The sequence below is a fragment of the Hibiscus syriacus genome, unplaced genomic scaffold, assembly GCF_006381635.1.
Source record: "Hibiscus syriacus cultivar Baekdansim isolate YM2019G1 unplaced genomic scaffold, ASM638163v2 tig00110194_pilon, whole genome shotgun sequence".
Taxonomy (NCBI): domain Eukaryota; kingdom Viridiplantae; phylum Streptophyta; class Magnoliopsida; order Malvales; family Malvaceae; genus Hibiscus; species Hibiscus syriacus.
The window spans coordinates 927266-944512 of NW_024062620.1; the positions used below are offsets into that span (position 1 = coordinate 927266).

Sequence of the window (17247 nt, forward strand, 5' to 3'; positions counted from 1 at the left end):
TATCACACACAATTGTCAATGATTTTACTATAATGGTCAGCGACCTTATAGTCCTAAAATACACAAACTATGAGTTTAGTATCTAAATTATTAATTTTAATATTTTAAATTTTTATTTTTTTTAAAATCATACTAGTTTAGTTTATATTTTATTTTAGAACTCTGTTATTAGAAATTTAATGTACGACTTGACGTGATATAGCTCCGATAGACGGATGACCAATCCAAATGGGAAACCACAAGAGAATGACGAGTCGACCAACATGGTCAAGTTTCAATCCCACATTTAAATCGCCTCTCACATCTCATCCAATTATTTAATTTAACATTAAATTAGTAAAAAAAATATTATAAATCCTAAACATTCACCATTATAATTCCTAAACTATTAACTTAACCAACCCTAAATTTCTAAATTTTATCGACCCTAAATCATTAACTTAAAAATAATATGGAAGTAGTTATTTTCATGAAAGGCGTGTTTGGTGAAAAACGTCTTTGAGAAAGATAACATTTTTTTGTGTCACATATATATTTTGTGCAATACATATTTTATAAAACGCGATTGTTCTTTTTATAGTGCAAATTAGTGTCATAAATATTCAAAAAGTGTTAATTCTGTAGTTATATATATATATATAAAGGTCTCACCTTTTAAATTGGTATTATTTATTTAATAATATTTGAAAATTAGCAATAATTTTCCCTCAATTCTCCTGTCTAAATCTAATTAAATTCTTAACTACCATAATGTCTCTTTGACGATTTGTCCAAATCAATTTGGAAATTGAAAGAAAGTTTTGAAAATTTCCCTTTCGTATTTATTATATTATCCTTCTTTTCTTCTTCATTAAAAAAGTTAATTTATATACTCACGTTCAACCTAATTTGTATTGAGTTATTTATTTTATATACTTTAATTGTATATTTCATGTTAAAAATATTTAAATTAAACAAACATTGCATGTAAATACATATTTATTTCAACCATTTGCAAAATATACAAAGGTTAATATACTATTTGATGTCAGAATTTGATTTTAAGATTCAAATTAAGCTTAAATTTAATTTTATTCGAATTTAACTTCTATCATATTTCAAAACATTTTGTCAATGATAATGAATTCAAATTTATATTATATGTGTGATAAAATTTAAATTTAAATATCAAATTGGTTTGAAAAACGATAAGTATTAAATTATTTTTTTGTTATGTTTTTTATTTAAATTTCAGTTTTTTTAAGATCATATCTAACTTTTAGTTTAAGTATCATCTTGGTGTCCCACCGTTAAAAAATTACGTGTCATCATAAAGTAATGTCATATCATCATTAAAAAAATATCACATTAGCAATTCTATTAACTTTTTAACAGCATGGTACAAAATTAAAATCTAAACTAAACGTTAGATAATGTTTTAAAAAAATAATATTTAGATACTAAAAAAACAAAAATAATAGTTTATGTACTAAATGTATAGTTTACCCGAAACTTTAAACAATCAACCAACTTGACAACATAAATTTTACTCTTCATTAAAGGCTACTTTAGTAATTTAACACGTAGAGACCAAATCATGTTCTTTTTGCAAAAAAAATTAGAAGAAGAAAAAAAGAGTACGCTGTGAATTTAAAAGCACATTGATTTGATTCTCAGATTCCATTAGTTGGGATCAAAAAATAACTTCCCCCACTTAAAATATCAATTGAAAATCCAAAAAAAAAGGAAAAAATGATCGTCGTGCAATAACTGTTCGCCATTAATGTTGAGGAAGAAAGAACCACTTGTTTGAGTTAGAAAGATTAAAGATATAATAAATACAGAAGAAACAGTAGAAAGTTTGAGGGGTTTTGGAGTCGTTGAAAGAAATGGGTCTCTGTCAGAAGGAACCCAAAATGGAAGATTGGTGATATACGATACGTTCCAGTCGTTTTGGCTAACAATTCTTCAGAACAGTGTTCTAAGGAGCTTTAAGACAATCTCCATTTCTGAAAAAGAGGCGACTCATTTCGACTTTTATTACTACTTGTTTTTTAATCTTTCTCTTCTTTTCGGGGTTGAATAATGGATTTTCATGTGTTTTGAAAAGAACCCATTCTGCAGACTCTAATGAAAATTATGGGTTTTTTTTAATGTAGGGAAGCTAGTGTAAGTTGATCCTTTTATACATTAAATTAACACATACATGATACATGTATTACTGTATGTATGTGTTATATAATGGCTTTCATTTTTGTTTGAGTGGTTGTTTTTTATTTTATTTTGAAGAATATAGGAAACAATCAATAAAACTAATCATTTGCAAAGAAATAATAGACCAGAGGAACTAAGAGTACATTAAAGATAGCCAGATTCAGTCCATTTAGAGGCCTTTTTTTGGTTTTAATATTTTGAAATTCTGCTCTAAGGTTTTGAGGAATTATGCTCTCTGAGTGTTTATACAAAACCTCCTGATCTGAAATCATGAAATCTACCTATTTTAGTCCCATTGAGTATCAGAATATCATCGAAACTTGAATTTATGTTGAGCTCTTCTTTTGCAGCAACCTGTTACAAGTGCAGTAATAAATTCATGAATGGAGTGCATTAACAAAAAGGTACGTCCCTAGTGCTTCGATGTCGATTTTTAAAGCTTATGAAGTGTTTACCCCATGCAGGTCTTCTTCATTTTTACCATTTACAGCCCTTAGGATATTAACAATCAGCTTAAGCTTGGACAAGTAAGTTCAGAGGAAGCAGCGCCATGGATTCATTGCTTGAAGGATTCTTGTACCAACAGATCCAAAAATATGTTGTAAACTTCAATGGACTTAGTATATAGTTTAAATTCCTGTACCAAAAGATCCGAAAGTATGAGAAAATTAAGCCGAAAGAACTCTGTCAGTTGGCCATTTTGTTCATCCGTTCATGCGGAGGCTATGATATCTGATATAACTGTACCCTCATCTTGGAAAATATTTGGTTGTGAAAACGGTAAGGATTTACGCCCCTAATGGAATTATAAGTGTAAAAGTTCATCCATCATTGACAATTTGTGTTGCATCATTGACAATTTGTGTTGCTAATATAGGGTTACGGCTTTTCAAAGAAGCAAAACATCGAGATTCACATGGAGGGGTGTGTTACTCTTTGGGCACTGTTCATGATTGTTGTACTCAATTCTTTTTTGCTTCTATATGGCTGAACAATCTTCTTGTTGTCAGCATTGGGATGATCATCCAGCTATAATGGCTGTTGGCATGGTGGATGGGACCTCGGAGGCAATTTTCCTCGCAGTTATGTCTCTTGGCCCCTCAAGATCAGAGTAAGATGTTCATTCATGTTCGATTACCTCAAATGCAATATCTATCAAAATGGAAATTTCCAATTTCCCGATGTTAAATAACTGGTTGTCTTGCAGATGGGACTTCTGTGTCTACCAAGGCAACGTGGTCGAGTGCCTTGACGATCATACCGATATCATTCACAAGAAGTTGTATAGTGATTGGCTACCTTGGTTAGATTCTATGCCTTGTACGAACAAAATTCACGCTTTATGTTTTGAACTGATCATAGGTCTTGCAGGGGAATGAAGCAGAGAGATTTATTACTTCAACGCTATTGGAGACGAGAGGATGATGGCACATACGGTACTAATTAAGCAAACTCATGAAAATTTGCCGAAATGTTAGTTTCTAACCTAACGTTCCATTACCTGTTCTTGTTGTAGTGATTCTGTACCATTCTGTGGTCCACGAGAAATGTCCCCCTCAAAGCGGTTATGTCCGTGCTCACCTTAAAAGTAATGTATGCTCTAGAAGGGAATGTATAGTTCTCGATCCTCTTGAGTGCACAAGAAACATCACTTTGTTTTTGTCTAATTTCAGATATTGTTCTATGTTTTGAACATTTTGTGTTGCAAAAAAGCATAGGTGGGGGATATGTCATCACTCCCGTCAACCAGGGGCAACAGTCAACCGTGAAGCACATGCTTGCCATTGATTGGAAATTCTGGAAATTCTATGTACGACCATCTGCTGCTAGATCCTTGACAATTTCAATGCTCAAGAGAGTTGCAGGTGTCTGACTACTCACTAATAGTAGTTGAAGTTCCGGTAGTTCCATTTAATCAACGGTGTGTTAAATGTTTTATTGCACTTACATTTGCAGCCTTAAGGGAGCTGTTCAAAGGCAAACAGGGAATCATTCTTCCAATTGCTTGTCCAGGGAGTGGCTAAGGCATATACACTTACCTCAAATCGAAAAAATAGAAAATAATATCGACACCAAGAATGCTGAAAAGATCGAAGAAGATGATTTGATTGAGAATGAGGTGGAAAAACCGGCACAGGTACAGGTGACTTCAATGGGTCTGATTGAAGAGTCTGATGAATTCTTTGATGTACCTGAAGCATCTGAACTTACGGATGATGATCATTTGGAAAATGAGTGGTATACTGAGCCAAGTTCCAAACTGTGCCCCGGTACTCACTTTGTCTCTAGAATAGATTCTGACTGTTATTTTATCCTTGTGATATACCGAAATTTCCAAACCTGAGGTTGATACGTACAGTTTGATGACAGCATAAACTGCATAAGGAGCCAGTTTTTCCTACAGTTTATTTCTAACTACCAACGAATTTCAATCGACTTCAGTGTTTACCAGTGATACCCTTGGTTGATCAATCTTCCAATGCAATTATGAGTTATGATTTTCTTCAATAGAATTCATTTATATGATCTTCCCATTCTCATTTAACTTATGCAGAACTTGAATCACCCGGAATTAACATCAGCAGCCGGTTTTGTGAGAAAGTTGCATGATCTTGCAAGTGAGTGCAACTATGCTAGCCAAGGTTCTTAGACATGCTATTTTGACTCAGTTTTGAATGTCAGAGAAACATGACTTGAGATACTTTGATGGATCAAATGCATCATTTTCTCAAATTTGAAATTACTATCTTCTGATTATCAAGTGTTTGATCTTATTCATGCTGCAGCTCAAAAGAAGGGTTACATGGACTTACAAGAGGTGGTCAAGGAAGACACCCTGGTCTACTGCTATGGAAAATCACTCCAAAAGGACCCGACCTGTACTTTACCTTGCACTTGGTCAGCCGGCAGTTTGTCTTGGTTCTTGATTCGTGGTAAAAGCTACTTGCAAGACAACCAAAAGGTATTCATTCATTTACGTCACTTTCATTTTCAAATCGTACTTAATCAAAAACAGACGTGAGTGTTGGATACGAGTATATTAAAAAAAATGTTTTTTCAATATATTTTTAGGGTCCTATACCTGTGTCGGACACAAATACTTCAAATCAGATAAAAAGTAGAGTAATATAGGTCAGTTCAAGTTAGTTGAGTTTACGTCAAACGACCTTTTATTCCATAAAACTTCATCTTTCCAATCCCCAAAGTTTTACTTGTAATACGGTGCATCCTTAAGGCTGAAAATGAATATAAGTTTTAGAACGCATGTTCTTCATTTTCCTTAAAGTATCCTTATCCAACATTTCTCTCCTACAAATATTTGTACATGAGCAAGGGAATATCATGCTAACATATACAATCATATCTAACACTTACTTGAGTCTAAGTAACATAGTTGGATATACTCATTTAAATATATACAATGAATCTGACATTATTCCCTTTTCGAATTATCTGCATATGTAATTTTCTTTTAAATCTTTTACCTTCAATCTATGCATTAAACTTCTAATCTTTCTTAGATCAAGGCAAATGGGACCTTGATGCAAATGGTAGGGGCAGATTGGTTAATATCCGATAAACGAGAAGATGATCTTGGCAGCCGAGTAGGTGGTATTGTGCAGGTTCGAGCTTTAACAATGTGTTATTTGTGTGGGTACAATTTAGTTGAGCCGAGCTCAGTCTGTAAGAAGCTCGAGCTTAACTCTAGCTGGATTGAGTTTCACTTAACTTAACTTGTCAGCATTAATATCTTGTTTAGACGTCTAAGTATGAGCTGATTACAAGAAATTGATTCCAAGTCACTTAAAATCTTTGCAAAACCTAGACAAAATCTGAGATAACAAGCAAGTGGTAGAAAACAAATTTTGTTGCTAACTTCATTGCAGAAACATGCAGCTCAATGTGGACCTGAATTTTTCATCATCGTTAATTTCCAGGTATTCTTGATTGTAGTATATCTTGAATCACCTTCTCTGTTTTCATCAACAATCATGTAACATACTTCAACGAATATGAGTCAGATTCCCACGACGTCGAGGCATACACTGGCACTATACTATATGATAAATCTCCTTTGGAAGACCATCCTTTGCTTTACAAATTTGTAAATGGAGATGATGCCTTTAGGAACTCGAGATTGAAGATTATACCATGCGTTTCTAAGGTGAGAAATGCTTTGATATACATATGTCATACCTGACAGTAACACCGTGGTTTGACTAACAATATGCATGTTTAGGGATCATGGATAGCAAGGCAAAGTGTTCGAAAGAGAGCTACCATATTGGGTCAATTTCTTAAAACTCATTATTTCAGAGGGAACAATTACATCGAGGTACATTGCTTTATTGTTTTCAATTGTTGATATGCTTCTACCCTCTGCAAGTTTTTGATGCTGATATATCTGATGTTACTTGATCTCGGGTGAAAGTATAGGATATGGGGATGTATGTTCCTTTTTTATCCCCAAGATTTCCATGTACTTGGAGGGTTCCATATTAATATCCATATATGCATGATATGTAGAGATATTTTAAGAAAAATGAAGAATCCAAATAATGTAGGGTATGTACACGATGCGGTTAACGATCAAATATGTTTGAAATTTTGCAGGTTGACATTGATGTTGGGTCTTCAACAATGGCACGAGGCATATCTGATTTTCTTTTGGGATATCTTAACAATTTAGTCGTAGAAATGGCTTTTATTATACAGGCAAGTCTTCTTCCAACGTGCACAGTCAGACATGCATGAAGTTTTTATACAATTATATACATGAAGTTTTTCACTATAATCACGCGATGGAATATTTTTCATGATCTTTTTTAGAAAACATCTATTTATTTAAGTTTTATTTATTTTTAAATTTTGTTAATATTGAAAAAAAGGATTGATTATGATCAAAATCTAATTGTTCAGGGCAATACAGAAGAAGAGCTCCCTGAAGCCCTTATTGGAACATGCAGGCTTAACCATGTCGATCCATCCAAAGCATTGCCAGCATTGCCATGACCAAACCTTTATTGAAAGTTAACCCATTTTACTACACATAAGTGTTCGACTCAAAATTATAGTCATATATTGTATTTTGGAATACGAATTTGAAATTTTATGTAAGGTATGTACACATTATGAATAAATTAATTTAGACAAAAAGTATGAATTTGTGAGATTCATAAATTCTTAAGAATTTCACAAATTTATGGATTTTATTAATAATCATATTTATATATGTTGTCTTTCATTTTCACTTTTCAAATTTTGGATATACATGAAGTTATTTTCATTTTAAAAGTTATTTTTCACTTCAAAAATGAATATAAAATAATTCAATTACTCAGTTTCAAGATGTGTATATATTGTCAATGATTAAGAAAAATTATAAATACATAATATCTTATAATCACCTCAAATTATTAAAAATAATATTTCATATCTTTATCAATCTAAACTTAAATTGCTTTAGACTTTTTTCATCTAATTGTTTTATAACATATGCCATGTTAACATTATATTGTACTATTCTCTCTAAATAAACGTTCAATTGTCAACCCATCAAATGATCTCAGTGGTTAAAATAAATGTTATTCTCCTTAGAGGTCTCAGATTCAAACAGTGTGTCAACATATATACGTGCGTTGTCAATGATTACGAAAAATTCTAAATAAATACTATCTTATAATTTATTTGACCTATAAAAAAGCATTTAATTATACTAAAATATTCCAACATTAGCAATTAATTGTAATATTTGTACAAGGTTTAAGAATTTAGATAAATAGTTTTAGTGGGTTTGGTAATCTATTGAAATTTAACGATAACGATGGAGTGTCCAAAGGGACGCGTCTAAAACAAAGGAAAGTAGCTTCTGCCTCTTTTCTTGAAATTCCGGACGGTCCCCTCCATCCATTTCTATCTCAAGGTTAAAGACTGTGAAGGGAAAAATACCATAAAGTCATCCACCAATTCCATTTCATTCAACTTTGCCTTCTTACGTATTTTTCACCCTCTTTCCTTTCTGCATCAAAAACCTTGTTTTCCTCATTCCTCCTCATACTCTAATTCTTTCTATTTTTTTAAAAAATAAAAAAGCTGGATTTTTGGGTTATATTTTGGAGTGTTGCTGATCAAAGCCTCCTGCTTCTAAAAATGCCGAATTCTGATCAAGGAAAGCAAGATCAAAGGTACATATAATATGGGTATTTCTTAATATGTGTCTGTGTGTTCAACTAGTTTTTGATGCTTTCAGTTAGGCTTTTGTGTGTGTGTTAAACTAGTTTTAGCTCATTGATCGTTTTGCTTCTCTAGATATATTTTTAATGTTTTTTGGATTAGTATTATGTTGTTTATTTTTTCTGATTTTGGCTTTTGGAGGAGTGAGCTTCAGTTAGAAGCCAAAGTTTAAGACTTCTTCAGCTAGCATGTTTGTGTTAATGACCCGATTTCAGACCTGGTTCTGACTGATAAACAGTTATCCCTACATAGATCAGAGAGTTTGGTGTTTGATTTGTATTGATCAGGAATTTGGAGGGAGAGTCTTTGGGATTATTTTTGTTTCGGGATTGGACTTGGGCTGTTTCTCTTACAAAATCTGCTACCAAAACAACTTAAGAAAATATGGGAACTGCTCTTGATGATCCTAGTTGTATTTGTGTCCCATGCTGGCCCTCAGTTTGGAGATATTGTTTCCAGTTCTAATTTTGGTTGGTAGTCTTCTTTATAAGAGATTGTTTTCGGTGTAGCTAAAACATGGTTAGTTTCTGTTATTTTTGTTTAGTTCCCCAGTGGAGTTTTCTCTTGCATGGCTGTTCCTCTTTTCTGCAGGAAGCCTCTTGATGCCTTGAAAGTATTTGTTTCCGTGCCTTTATAGCAACACCATATATAAGTAAATTCATTTATATGCTAGGGGGAACTGATTTTGATGTAAAAATAGATTTTCTGTCATTGTGTTAGCTTTAGTAATTGTTCATACTTTCTGTGTATTGCACTATTGCTCATGCATGCTTGTTGTGTGTGAAAATGAGAGAGCAATGGGGACGAGTTGATCATTCATAAAGCTATACAAGATTAGGTATGAGGTTTGCTGTTTGATTTTTGGGTGATTAATTTGCCCTTGCTTTTTCAGGATAACTTGCAACATGGAGGATTCCAATATGACAATTGAATTCCTACGAGCACGTTTACTGTCCGAACGATCTGTCTCCAAAACTGCAAGACAGAGAGCTGATGAACTGGCAAGAAGGGTATGTTTAAATGTTTTACTTAGGCCTCTTGAGGTTTGGTTGTTCTATTTTACCTCTCTCTCTCTCTCTCTCTCATATATATATCATGCTCAAGTGTATCAACTTTCTGTAATGCTTTATAGTGTTGGATTTTATATAAATCAGGTAGCTGAACTTGAGGAACAGCTAAGAATTGTGTCTGTCCAAAGGAGGAGAGCTGAAAAGGCAACAGCAGATGTTCTTGCCATTTTGGAGAATAATGGGGTACGTGATGTATCTGAGGAACTTGATTCAAGCTCTGACCAGGACTCGCCTTTTGAGTCCAACATGGATAATGTTTCTACTAAAGAAGAGGAGAGATCCGTTAGTTCAAAAGGGAGAAGAAAAGAAGAGGAACTTTCGGGTTCTGATGATTTTTCTTCACTATCTTGTAGAAGCTTGTCTTGGAAAGGCCGTGAGAGTGCTTCTCATTCTCCTGAAAAGTATAGAGACTCAATTGTGAGAAAGCACAATACTTTTTCATCTATGGTTTTTTCGTCCCCAAAACACTGGCAGGGAAAATCATGCCGGAAGATAAGACACCGGGAATCAAGGTTTGGTACATGATACTTTTGCTTTTATTCTATCATAAAGAGTTTGCCATTTTATTTTTTTCTTAAGTAATAGAAAAGAATATACTGTTCTGTATTTATGGGTACTAGAACCTGTATGACATGCACTCTTCTCTGATGCAAAGAATAAAACATTGAAGTCCCGAATAAGATATGATAAAGAAAAGGATGTGTAGTAGTGGTCTCAGGTTGGACATAAGAAAAAAACTGAAAATAAAAAAGAAAGGAAATGGCGATGGAGAGGGTACATTTATTACTTTGATACTTTTGTACAGCTTAATGTGTTATGGAAACGTTAGAACTGAATGAGCAAAATGAAATATTGTTTAAAGATCATTCTTCTCATTTTCAATTATAAAAATATCTTAATTTGAGAATTTTCTTCATCTTGTTACATATTAATTTCTTTCATATTCAACATGGTTTTCCTCATAGTTATGACACATTAATCAAGTAAACCAAATATTTGTGAATGCTTTCTTTATTTATCAGATCATTTGCGAAGGAGATTAAATCAGAACTAAAAGATAAAATGTGGAATAATTTTTTAATTAAGGATTATTTTTCTCATTTTCATTTATAAAAAAGACTGTACTTGAGAATTCTCTTCATCTTGGTACATTTCAGCTGATGCCATGTTCAAGATTGAAATCCTCACAGGTGTTAACTTTCATTAGTCAAGTAACAAAATTATCTATTGCTTGTTTTATATCATCAGATTAGTAGCGGAGGAGCCCAAATCAGATGTCGTCAAGGCCGGTTCACCAGTAAATGAACTTGTAACATCACCTGAAGTTAATACTAATCAGTCTAAAAGTGAGTCTTATATTTTACCTTTGCATTCAGATTTTCCTGTAAATAAAAGCTGAGTGGACAATCTACATTCAGATGCCTTAAAAGATGAAAGAAATATAACTGCTTATGGTCTTGGTTTTCATGGGTATGAAGGTGAGAAAGACATGGAAAAGGCACTGGAACATCAAGCACAACTTATTGACCGTTATGAAGCAATGGAAAGGGCCCAAAGAGAATGGGAAGAGAAGTTCAGAGAAAATAATAGTAGTACACCGGTATGTTTAAGCAAAACCTATTTGATAGATATTAGGTGTTCTTTTCCCTTCTTGGTTATGATCTCATACTAAAACTTAATGTAGAATCTGATGAAAACAGATTTGTTTTCTCAGTATTTCACTACAAATAAAACTTTACAGAGCGAGTCTTTTTAAAAGACTTCAGCACCGAGAGTTTCACTCCTGCAAGGAGTCCTATAGTTATACAACACTTAACTTTTAAACTAGGGATAAGAGTAATCTAAACTAATTAGGTTTATCTACAGGAAATAACAAACTGTAACTACCTTATCTTATTTACAACTCACACGTCACGTGTGTTTTATATTTATATAAAACAAGTAAATACCATGATAGTTTAAGTTCAAGGTTACTGAGGCCTGAGGGGGAACATTTTAAACTTCTGGTGCAAAATGAATTAAATATACATGATACTATGAAAGGGTTCAGTGCAAAAAGTTTCTTAAAGGAAGGTTTTTCCCCTACTAGTTGTATACTCGATAGCGCCTATAATCCTTGTTTCTGTAATTATGGATGCTTGTTGTCTCTTACATAATTCCATATGGAGTTGCATATTATTGTCTGATAGCGGCAGTTGTTGCTTTTATAAAATGCATGTCCCGGATATGTGTACCCAGTATTGTATCATATAGAATAACTTAGTGCAGCATCTCTGGTCATTATCTTCTGGTTCTGCAGTACCTTTTGTGATCTTTTTGCTAATGTATATTGTTAAATCACATAAGATACTAATGGCAGATTGACATCTCTACACGGTACTGAAATGTAAAATAATTTATGTCTATTTTTTCAAGAGCAGCTGAAGAACGTTTATGAATTTAAGCCGTAATTGATTTGGTTATGAATTATGACCTTTTAAGAACTTTAGTTGAGGAGTTGATAAGTGAATTATGGTTTTCTTTTGTTATAGACTGGGAAATTAGAAATTAGAAATTTAAAGATGAAACAAAGGTTAATACCTAGGTGATTTAATCTTATTTTCAAAGGAATCTATTTCCATAAAAATACATACAGATGATGGAGTTGAACTTTGCAAAATCTGCTGGTTGCTACTTGGGTTACTCAATTGGAAAGGGAGGGTCTAAAACCCTCTCTTACTGAATCTGGGAAGATGTATAGGTGGCTGTCCTTTTCTTCCATCTGTCGTGGAAAGTTGGGTAAAATTTTTATTTTGTTTGGCTAACCTCAACTGCAGTTTTTTGGCAGCAAATCATCTCTTTGGGCTGATTATCTTTTGTTTTCTTGCGAGATGAGAAAATTCCCCACCCCTCTCTTAGGCACACACATGGTTGCTGAAATTGCTAGCTGACAAATCCTTCATATATCACTAAACCTAACTTTTAAGTTAGAATCACGTGTTCATTCTCCAAACATTTTAGTAAGATCTTTTGAAATCTAAATTAAAAGAAATTTGATATTTGGTTCTGAAGGTGGATCCTTGTTTGCTTTCCTATGGTCCAGTGCACCTAAGTGAGTTCCTTTGCTATCCATCTCTATTGAGTAGTGAGGTCACTTGACCATTGAAACTATTGACAATTGCTAACCTCCACGACATTGATGATGTTAAAAAGGGGTCTGCAGTTGAGTTTGGCAAACTATTACCCTGATGCAGGAGTTGCACCGACTTCTAGCAACCATCTTCTCACCACTTCTTATGCCAACACTTTGTCAAGTAGTTCTAGTAATTACCCACCAGTTTCAGGTGATCGTTTTTACAGTAGCCCTTATATGGATGTAAGATCAAATTCTTCCATAGTCCCAACTGCATCTGGTTACACAAACGATGATCAAATTCTCACCAGTCGGTATGCAGAGACAGGGTCAAGATCCACTCGAAATCCATGTTTCGATCCTTACTCGGAACCAGGCCTACCCTCATCAGCTCTGCAGAGTTACCCAACTTTCCCCTCCTATCCTGACCTAGTGCCACATATACGGGTACGTCCTGATCAGTTTCCATTTCTTGACAACCATTTTAGACCAGATATCCATAGATTGTAGTTCATTTACGTTGCGTCTTAATCAAGAAAGATGTTTCACATGAAGATGCTTGGCCTATCATATCTTTTTGAAGGCCATTTCTGTAATCACTTTCTCTTTCTCGTCTTTACTAGTCAAGGGAGATGGGAGTTCCCCAGGAGATGCAACTGTATGTATTGATATATGTATTTTCCCCATTAATACTGTTGTTGGCGTAAATACTGTTGTACCAATAAACATAAGGGTAAACTACGTATTTAGTTACCTACCTATTCTCGCGATTATGTGTTGGTCACTCAATTTTTTTTCCTTCAAAATCATACTTAACGTTTTGTTTTGATCATTTGTCGTTAAAAAATATACAAAATTGTTGTCATGGTAATTTTTTAAAAAAAATTTAGTGATGATATGACTTTCTTTATAGTGACACGTCAGTATTACCATTAATTTTTTAACGGCGTAGTTCAAAACGTAACATTAAATATGATTTAAAAAAATGGTGACCAAAATAATATCATGAGATTAGGTGAGTAAATATAGTTTACCCTAAATTTAATTACCGGTCTAGTTAGATATTTTTTTCTTCCATATTTGGAAAAATGCAACCGAACTTGCTGAATACCTATGAGTTTTGCCTTTTAAGTATAGGAAATGATTTTTAATGCATATAAATAACTTTTGGAATAAAAGAAGTTATATTTCCCTTACTTCTCCTAGAGGGTTGAATTTTTATTTACCCAGTTTAAGATAAAAAGAAAGAAATTAAAATTTTGAAGAGGTAAAATATCACTTTATTTTCTTTTATAAATTATTTACGAAAATGCTATCATTTAATTGAAAAAGTAAAAATTAAATCACAATGTTTGGACAATTATTGTGTACGAACCGAATTACTTCAGTAGTTGAGATATTGTTATTGTCCATTGAGATCTCATACTCGAGCACATGTATAAAGAGATATAAGCGTTTAATTTGAGAGCCTTTGAACATATATTAAGGTCAAAGTGTTCAAATTAAAAAAGTAATCTTTAGGGGAAATTAAAATTGAAAATATCCTATTGATCAAGGAGTCACGCTCCATGCTTGGTCTTATTACTTGATTTTGAATGAAAAAACAATCACACGATTAAGCTAAATATGTATTTTGTTTAATTCTACAAATTCGAATCGACCCATAAAGAGATTGCATTTGGCACTGCCCAAAGCGTGTAGTACATGAAAGTACTTGTGTACTAAAATTTTAAGGGCACTTTTGGTACTTTCGATGCATTATTTGGTGGGGAACCAAACACTCAAATTTGGCACCCACCCCATCCACTTCTAAACCAACCAAATCCAATGTCCATTATACCACGCAATGGTTATATGTACCCAACTCAATAACACCCCTTTTAGAGGCCTTATGCAACATCTGACATCTGCATCGACATCAACGTTGATCTTTCCAGAGAGCTCAATAAGCTCTCTCTTTACAAACAATTCCTTCAAGGCATTGAGCATGGAGTTGAATATTTGTATTGAATAAACTTCACTGAATATTATAGAATAAACACTGCAAAAAGCTTTTGAACCATAAGTCGTACGAAAATTTGCTTAAAGACTTCACACAAACCATTAAAGAGGGGATGATGTAAAAAGACAAAAAGTAAGGGGGCTAACGAAACAAAAACCATCCCCTTACTTTACCTATAGAATCGTGTCAATGTACAACTCTCAAGCTAAAGGGGCAAGTGTTATACCCTCTGCCACTCCATAAGAGGTCCATTTTAAAACTACACATGATATATATCATACCACCTTTTCATAATCCAATGACTAGTAATTCATGTAGTTCGATAAACCTACATAACAAACTCATCCACTTAGGTGATTCGGCTCATCCTACAAATAAGTGATCACGTGACAATCAAACATTCATATTATATAAAATAACTCCTCTATGATAAAAAGAGACTTTCTCAATCTCTCTTTAGAGATACTCTCTCATAATACACTTGATCTTCAAATTAGGATCTTGATCGACTAGTGACTTTTACTCCATACGAAAAAAAGTAGATCATAAACAGATGATCTCTTCATCTCATTTCTTATCATAAACTATGACATCACTCGTTATATATAAATAAAATTTATTTCTATAAATACATCTAATATAGAGTTAAACCGCCAATTTGAAACTCTTAAAAATAATATTACAAAATATAAGATAAAGCAACAACAAAATTATATATATATATATATATATATATATATATATATATATATATATATCCAGCCAATTAGTATTAGTTATTAAAAAAACTAATAGTATTAGTAACGGCAAGAAGAATACTGAAAAGCGCGTGGACTGGTCCAGGCTACCACCCACAAATCTTTTATAAATTTCGATTCTTTCGACCTTGCAGCTTCATACCAACGCTAAACAATATCTTCTTCTTCCTCTTCCACAGTTTATATTTCCAAGTCTAAAAGCCATGTCTCAGGTATTCTTTTCTTTTTCTTGGCTGAATCTTTAAGCATTTCTATTATTAGTATTTTTTGTTTGGAATATTTTCTGGGTCAAATTTCTTATTGTTTCGGTCAATTTCGATTGATTTGTATTTGTGTTTCAAAGATAAAAAAGGGGGAATGATTAGCTAAAAAACCGAATTCGAATGATTTGGTATTTATAATTTGGAGATGAAGATTTGCGTATTTAGATTTTAGATTTTTTTTTTCAATTTTAGCTTAAGAAAGAGCGGAAGAAGAGTAACCTATTGTATTTAAACGACATTCATTCTTTACAGGAGTATGATTTTAGTATGTTGGTAGTGTAGATTATTTGATGTAGTTGATGGTTGTTAATTGATGAGGTGACTCAAGTTAAATGGGATTCATTGCAGACTGTTGTTCTCAAGGTTGGTATGTCATGCCAGGGATGTGTTGGAGCCGTGAAGAGAGTTCTGGGAAAAATGGAAGGTCTGTAATCAATAATCACCACCTTTAGTTTTCTTACACTAATTTTTACATTACTTTGTCATCTAAATTCTCCGTTTTCCATCAAGTACTCATGTTGTACGTGTTATCATCACAGACGAACATAGAATTTTAGGTAAGGGTGCGAGCTTAAGAAGTTATATTAGAAATTTAGGAGTGCAAAGTTAGATCATTAATAAAAAAATATAAAGAAAATACTTAAATTTCCTGAAAATTTCCCAGCACCCCTCGATCCATTTGTTGTTGTGATCTTTCAATACTAAGAAAACCAGAACAAGTACTCATGTTGGATACGTTATTGTATCTGATTCATGCTCATCAACAAGTCCGAATATACTAATTTCAAACTCTCATGTTATTTAGACTTTTTTTTATATTTTCTATTAATAATTTGTTTTGGTTATTTTAAAATTTTATAAGTTCGCCTCGTCTAGTATTATATCCTGTGTTCAACCCTGAGTCCAAGTAACATAGATACGGGGAAAAGGAAAAAGAGAGGTGTAAATAGTTTGCATTCATCTTCTTTGGTAAATTGGTAAAGGATTAGCTTCATTTTTACATTCAAGTAGGAAATCATACACCCAATCTAATGATACATGTTAATTCTTTACTTTTTAGCAGGAAATGGGCCATCATAATCAGTTGCTGTTATTTTATCTGGTTTGATATGATTTAACTGATATATAAGTCATGAAAACACATTTCAGGTGTAGAATCATATGATATAGATCTGGAGCAACAGAAAGTCACTGTGAAGGGCAACGTTCAGCCCGATGCTGTTCTGCAGACTGTGTCGAAGACCGGAAAGAAGACTGCCTTCTGGGAAGCAGAAACTCCTCCAGCAGAAGCCGAAGCCGAAGCAAAGCCTGCAGAAGCTCAAGCTGAAGGAGAGGCAAAGCCTACAGAAACTCCAGCAGAGGCCGAAGCAAAGCCCACGGAAGCTGAAGCAGAAGGAGAGACAAAGCCCACAGAGGCTGTTGCCGCCGCGTAATCGGTTTCCGCTTTGCTTCATGAATTGGTGTGGCTTTGTTAAAACTTACTGCATTTTTATATGGATCGTAGAATATGTATACTTACTTCCCTTTAACACGGGAAGCTAGAATAAGTTGTTGGGTGCTTGTCATTTTGATATCTTCTTCTGATATGTCCCTACGACGTTGTTTTCCTCTTCAA

General features: G+C 33.4%; 2 protein-coding genes and 1 pseudogene across 4 annotated transcripts; all 3 read left to right on the plus strand.

The window, feature by feature from the left end:
• Positions 1-1868: 1868 nt before the first annotated feature.
• LOC120217993 lies at positions 1869-7284 on the plus strand (annotated as a pseudogene).
• An 890-nt stretch (positions 7285-8174) lies between these two features.
• Positions 8175-11290, plus strand: LOC120217946. 2 transcript variants are annotated; one of them, XM_039214971.1, is made up of 5 exons: positions 8175-8378; positions 9320-9437; positions 9582-10009; positions 10746-10843; positions 10916-11290. In XM_039214971.1, the coding sequence occupies exons 1-5, from the start codon at positions 8344-8346 to the stop codon at positions 11167-11169; spliced, it is 933 nt and encodes a 310-aa protein (XP_039070902.1). In that variant the 5' UTR covers positions 8175-8343; the 3' UTR covers positions 11170-11290. The 2 variants fall into 2 exon arrangements, with proteins under 2 accessions (XP_039070902.1, XP_039070903.1); XM_039214972.1 differs by having other exon boundaries at positions 8189-8378; positions 10976-11190.
• A 4166-nt stretch (positions 11291-15456) lies between these two features.
• LOC120217855 (copper transport protein ATX1-like) lies at positions 15457-17192 on the plus strand. Of its 2 annotated transcripts, XM_039214884.1 has the most exons (4): positions 15461-15581; positions 15981-16056; positions 16782-16975; positions 17021-17192. In XM_039214884.1, the coding sequence occupies exons 1-4, from the start codon at positions 15573-15575 to the stop codon at positions 17063-17065; spliced, it is 324 nt and encodes a 107-aa protein (XP_039070815.1). In that variant the 5' UTR covers positions 15461-15572; the 3' UTR covers positions 17066-17192. The 2 variants fall into 2 exon arrangements, with proteins under 2 accessions (XP_039070814.1, XP_039070815.1); XM_039214883.1 differs by having other exon boundaries at positions 15457-15581; positions 16782-17192.
• The last annotated feature ends 55 nt before the right edge of the window (positions 17193-17247 follow it).